The 6,000-nt window shown below is 46.4% G+C and overlaps 1 protein-coding gene across 2 annotated transcripts in view; it reads left to right on the forward strand.

The window, feature by feature from the left end:
- MAGED1 (MAGE family member D1) overlaps positions 1-4,914 on the forward strand; it is a 99,432-nt gene extending 94,518 nt beyond the window's left edge. For both annotated transcript variants that reach the window (XM_004064173.5, XM_063703233.1), the window contains exons 6-13: positions 100-179; positions 348-439; positions 667-746; positions 838-880; positions 1,134-1,196; positions 2,738-2,852; positions 4,113-4,498; positions 4,706-4,914. In XM_004064173.5, coding sequence (XP_004064221.1) covers positions 100-179; positions 348-439; positions 667-746; positions 838-880; positions 1,134-1,196; positions 2,738-2,852; positions 4,113-4,490 — 851 coding nt within the window. In that variant the 3' untranslated portion in view covers positions 4,491-4,498; positions 4,706-4,914. The remainder of the gene's footprint in view (positions 1-99; positions 180-347; positions 440-666; positions 747-837; positions 881-1,133; positions 1,197-2,737; positions 2,853-4,112; positions 4,499-4,705) is intronic.
- Positions 4,915-6,000: the final 1,086 nt, after the last annotated feature.

A 6,000-nucleotide genomic window follows, 5' to 3' on the forward strand; every position in this document is an offset into this window, starting at 1 on the left:
TTGAGGACCTTGACTGTGCTACCCCCAGCAGGGCTGGCAAAGGGACTGCTGCTCTGTGGCCCCCGCTCGGCTCAGATGGCTCCCTCCTCTCTCCTACAGAAATGCTGAGAGATATCATCCGTGAATACACTGATGTTTATCCAGAAATCATTGAACGTGCATGCTTTGTCCTAGAGAAGGTGAGAAGGCAGCCCTGGGGTACAGGAATAATGGGGAAAGTCTTGATTTCAAAGATTCATGGGGTTCCTACTGAGAGTTTAGGGCAAGTCTCAGGGAGATGAGTGTCTGCCTATGGGTAGCTTATGCTAGATGTTGTAATTTCATAGTCTGTTTTCTTGCCCCTGTAGAAATTTGGGATTCAGCTGAAAGAAATTGACAAAGAAGAACACCTGTATATTCTCATCAGTACCCCCGAGTCCCTGGCTGGCATACTGGGAACGTAAGATGGGAAAGAAGGTGGAACATGGCCTTTCTCAGTGGTGCTTTTTTTCTAGGAGTTTCACGTAGATCAGGGTCCAGGGTTCAGGGTCACATAGCAGGTCATGGGCAGAGCTGGGGTATAATTCTCCCCTAGCTGAGGAATATTGGGGAGGCTAGATGGGCAAGCTGGTTGGGGTCTCTCACGCAAATAGCTGCTGAAAATATATTCTTTCTATATTCCCTTAGGACCAAAGACACACCCAAGCTCGGTCTCCTCTTGGTGATTCTGGGTGTCATCTTCATGAATGGCAACCGTGCCAGTGAGGGTGAGTGGCTGGACCTGCAGCTGGGGGTTGGCCACAGCCTGATTTCCATGCTTATTTTCCGTCCCTTGTCTCCCCTTGCCTCCCATTGCAGCTGTCCTCTGGGAGGCACTACGCAAGATGGGACTGCGTCCTGGGTATGATTGGGCTCTCTCATCTCTTGCCTGTTTGTACCATCCTTTGGCAACAGTGGATGGTCCCAGGATTGCATTAACCTGGGGGTCTGGAGGGTTTGGTTTGGGGATGTTCAGAGCCCAAAGATGTGACCTGGGTGGATGGGGAAACAGTTCTGAACTCTCTGCCTCTTTTCTCATCTCTGACCTCTGTTCTGGAAAGCTCTTTGGGCATGGTAATAGCCTCTGATTGTGGGTTTCCTTTTTTTACCTTCAGGGTGAGACATCCCCTCCTTGGAGATCTAAGGAAACTTCTCACCTATGAGTTTGTAAAGCAGAAGTAAGTGATGCCTAAGGGGCTTTTCCTGCTTCTTATGATTCTGCCTGTGTGCTGGTCAGCTTTAGAAAGCCCTTCCTGGCTGGATACAATGGCTCACGCCTGTAATCCCAGTACTTTGGGAGGCTCAGGTGGGCAGATCGCTTGAGCCCAGGAGTTCAAGACCAGCCTGGGCAACATAACGAAACCCCATCTCTACAAAAAAATACAAAAATTAGCCAGGCGTGGTGGCATGCACCTGTAGTCCCAGCTACTTGGGAGGCTGAGGTAGGGGAGAATCATCTGAGCCCAGGAAGTTGAGGCTGCAGTGAGCTGTGATCATGCCACTGCACTCCAACCTGGGCAACGGAGTGAGACCCTGTCTCAAAAAAAATAAAAGAAAGCCCTTCTCAAGCTCGTTTCTTACACTATACTTGTGCATATGTGTTTCTGTGCATACAGAAACACTTATGTCCTCAGGAGTATTTATTGCATATACTCCTCATGGTTAAATTCTTTATTTTTTATTTTTTTATTTTTTGAGATGGAGTTTCGCTCTTGTTGCCCAGGCTGGAGTGCAACGGCGTGATCTCGGCTCACCGCAACCTCTGCCTCCTGGGTTCAAGCGATTCTCCTGCCTCAGCCTCTTGAGTAGCTGGGATTACAGGCATGTGCCACCACGCCCACCTAATTTTGTCTTCTTAGTAGAGACGGTGTTTCTCCATGTTAGGCTGGTCTCAGACTCCCGACTTCAGGTGATCTGCCTGCCTTGGCCTCCAGAAGTGCTGAGATTACAGGCATGAGCCACCGTACCGGGCGAATTCTTTTGTTTGTTTTTTTCGAGACTGAGTCTCACTCTGTTGCCCATGCTGGAGTGCAGTGGTGCAATCTTGGCTCACTTGAACTTCCACCTCCCAGGTTCAAGCAATTCTTGTGCCTCAGCCTCCCAAGTAACTGGGACTTCAGGTGCGTGCCACCGTGCCTGGCTGTTTTTGTATTTTTAGTAGAGATGGGGCTTCACCACGTTGGCCAGGCTGGTCTCAAACTCCTGACCTCAAGCAATCCACCCACCTCTGCCTCCCAAAGTGCTGGGATTACAGGTGTGAGCCACCACACCCGGCCAGAATTTTTCTAATTTTTCTACTTTTCTAAGCAGTTGTGTTGCAAGTGAAGCCCATCCACCATCCCCACAGTAGACATTCCCAAGGCTGGGCCAGGCTGACACTTTTGCACTGCATTGTACTCATTTCAATGGACCTCTGTGGCTCATTGACAAGATTACAAGAATCTGGAGCTAGAGCTGAGGCAGAAGGAGTGAAAGGAAATGTTGTCCTTTCTGTGACCCTATACAAGCCTCGCCTGCATCTCTAGTGAGTGCTTAGCGTTCTAGTGCAGGAATTTAAGGCTTGATGATTAAGGGGTAAATACCCTGATGGTGTTCAGGAATGAGCCCGAGGGGGAGTTGCTATCTGAAATCTGTTGTTAAAAAATGTAAGATTATTTTTCATTAGTGGACTACCATTCTTCCTGGGTAGGTAGACACAAAGACTGTTTTGCTCTTTCAGATACCTGGACTACAGACGAGTGCCCAACAGCAACCCCCCGGAGTATGAGTTCCTCTGGGGCCTCCGTTCCTACCATGAGACTAGCAAGATGAAAGTGCTGAGATTCATTGCAGAGGTAATGGAGGAACTGTTCTAGCATTGATAGGTCAAGGGATGAAGTGTAGCTGGCTGGGAAAGGCCCAGGGAAGGAATGAGATCCTAGGAGTGGCACGTGGTAGGTGCCGCATTGCTGGTGGTATTTGTTGTTGCTGTTAGGTAAACTTAACATGTATTAGGTGCTAACATATGTTAATATATTAGCTAATACAATTATGAGTTTGTTTTGGGTTTTTTTTTTTTAGGTTTTTAAAGTGTTTTTATTTTTTCCCAACTTTACTAAATTATAATTGACAAAAATTGTATATATTTATGGTGTACAATGTAATTTTTAAGTATTTTGTTTTATTTATTTATTTATTTATTTTCTCCCGAGATGGAGTTTTGCTGTGTTGCCCAGGCTAGAGTGCAGTGGCGCAATCTTGGCTCACTGCAACCTCTGCCTCCCAGGTTAAAGCGATTCTTGTGCCTCAGCCTCCCAAGTATCTGGGATTACAGGCACGTGCCACCACCATGCCTGGCTAAATTTTTATTTTTCTATTAGAGACAGGGTTTCGCCATGTTAGCCAGGCTGATCTCAAACTCCTGACCTCAAGTGATCTGCCTGCCTCAGCCTCCCAAAGTGTTGGGATTACAGGCGTGAGCCACCGTACCCGGCCCATTCATTTATTTTTAACTGACTAATAAAAAATATACATATTTATGGGGTACAGTATGATGTTTTGATAATACATGTACATTGCAGAATGATTACATCAAGCTAGTTAACTCTCCATAGCCTCATATACTTGACATTTTTTTTGTGATGAGAACATTTAAAATGTACTCTTTTAGCAATTTTAAATAAACGACACATTATTATTAACTATAGTCGTCATGCTATACGGCGATCTCCAGAACATATTCTTCCTATCTAAATGAAACTTTGTACCTTTTAACCGATATCTCCCTATGCCTCCTGACCCCAGGCCCTGGAAACTACCATTCTACTCTCTGCTTCTATGAGTTAGACGTTTTTAGATTCCACGTATAAGTGAGGTCATGCAGTATTTGTCTTTCTGTGTCTGGCTTATTTCACTTAGCATAATGTCATCCAGCATCATCCATGTTGTTGCAAATGGCAGAATTTCCTTCTTTTTAAAGGCTGAATAGTATTCCATTGTGTGTGTGTGTATATCGCATTGTCCTTATCCATTCATCCATTGATGGACATGTAGGTTGATTCCATATCTTGGCTATTGTAAATGGATTTTGTTTTGTTTTCTATTCCTCATCTCAGGTTCAGAAAAGAGACCCTCGTGACTGGACTGCACAGTTCATGGAGGCTGCAGATGAGGCCTTGGATGCTCTGGATGCTGCTGCAGCTGAGGCCGAAGCCCGGGCTGAAGCAAGAACCCGCATGGGAATTGGAGATGAGGCTGTGTCTGGGCCCTGGAGCTGGGATGACATTGAGTTTGAGCTGCTGACCTGGGATGAGGAAGGAGATTTTGGAGATCCCTGGTCCAGAATTCCATTTACCTTCTGGGCCAGATACCACCAGAATGCCCGCTCCAGATTCCCTCAGACCTTTGCCGGTCCTATTATTGGTCCTGGTGGTACAGCCAGTGCCAACTTCGCTGCCAACTTTGGTGCCATTGGTTTCTTCTGGGTTGAGTGAGATGTTGGGTAGGTACATCACTTTGGATTGGGCAGTTAGGGTCTCTGGGGGATATAGGGTCCATGGGGTTGTATTTATGTGCATGAGCTAGAAGTATTAGGAAACTCATTGTAGGGAGATGAGGAAAGTATGGGGCAGCACTCTTTGGTATGTATATTCCTTATTATTTGATATATATCATTGATTTTTTTACTTCTTCTTTCTTATGTTCACAGATATTGCTATCAATCGCAGTAGTCTTTCCCCTGTGTGAGGCTGAAGCCTCAGATTCCTTCTAAACACAGCTATCTAGAGAGCCACATCCTGTTGACTGAAAGTGGCATGCAAGATAAATTTATTTGCTGTTCCTTGTCTACTGCTTTTTTTCCCCTTGTGTGCTGTCAAGTTTTGGTATCAGAAATAAACATTGAAATTGCAAAGTGAATTAGATGTGCTCTCTGCTTCTTTTTTTCCCTATATTTGGGGAGCGAGCAACATGTTTATGTGGGAGAGACAGGACCTCAGCTGTAGTTTGAAGGGTAGATCAGCTTTCAGCAGGTGGAAATGTGGGAAGATCTAGCTACTGGATTGGGATACAAAGGCAGGATCAATGAACATGAGACCCAAGAACTAGTATAGTTTATTCAATAAATATCACTTAAGTGACTCTCATGTGATAGATACGCTGCTAGGTGTCTTGGAGTGACATTGCGAGAAGTCGCATAGTGAGAGAGGGTATTGGTGCTCAGACAGTTGCACTTAAGAACACAGAGGAGGTGGAGCTCCAGGTGATGATAAGGTCCAGAGAGTAGGTAGTTGAAGGGGACAGAAGGTGACTATTCTGGAGATAAGGGGTCCATGGCCTGTGATTCTAGGGTGTTGGTTATACAACCCATGTGGAAAGTGAAAGAACTCCAGGAGGGCAGCAGGAGTAGGAGTAGAGAACACTATGAGTTAGATGCCAGAGTCTCCTCTGTGAGAAGGAAGATATACCCCTAGTCACATTGCTCATAAAGGGATGGGCTCACAGGCACTCCTCCCCATCTCTGGAAATGCTGCCCAGGATCCTGTCCCTCTAGGAGGCCCTCACAATCTTCCCACTTGCACAGGACCGGGGCTGCCTCCTCGAGACAGGATCTTATGGACAGTGAAGGAGGCCTCACAATGGCGTCTTCTCTCCTGCAGGGAGAAAGAGAAGACTTTGTTACCTCAAGAACAAGAATTACAAAGTAAGACAAAGCTCCATGCACAGGCTTTGACTGTGACTGTGAGCAGGAACTTGGCTTGAGCTGCCGAGTTCTATGCTGGAAGCAAGGCTCTCCCACTGAGGACAAAATTAGGCCTAGGCCATGACTTCCTTGGGTGCTTGGTGGTATCTGGACATGTGGACAAGGGCAGAGACGGGAGCTCCTGGGGCACAAAAAAGAGCAAAGACAATTTGGCCTCCTGGGAAGGGTTTGGTAGTGGGTAGGGATGGTGTCCACTGCTTCCTTAGGTTCCTGAGTGATGTCCACATTCTGAGGAGAGAGCC

The sequence above is a fragment of the Gorilla gorilla genome, chromosome X, assembly GCF_029281585.2.
Source record: "Gorilla gorilla gorilla isolate KB3781 chromosome X, NHGRI_mGorGor1-v2.1_pri, whole genome shotgun sequence".
Lineage (NCBI taxonomy): Eukaryota > Metazoa > Chordata > Mammalia > Primates > Hominidae > Gorilla > Gorilla gorilla.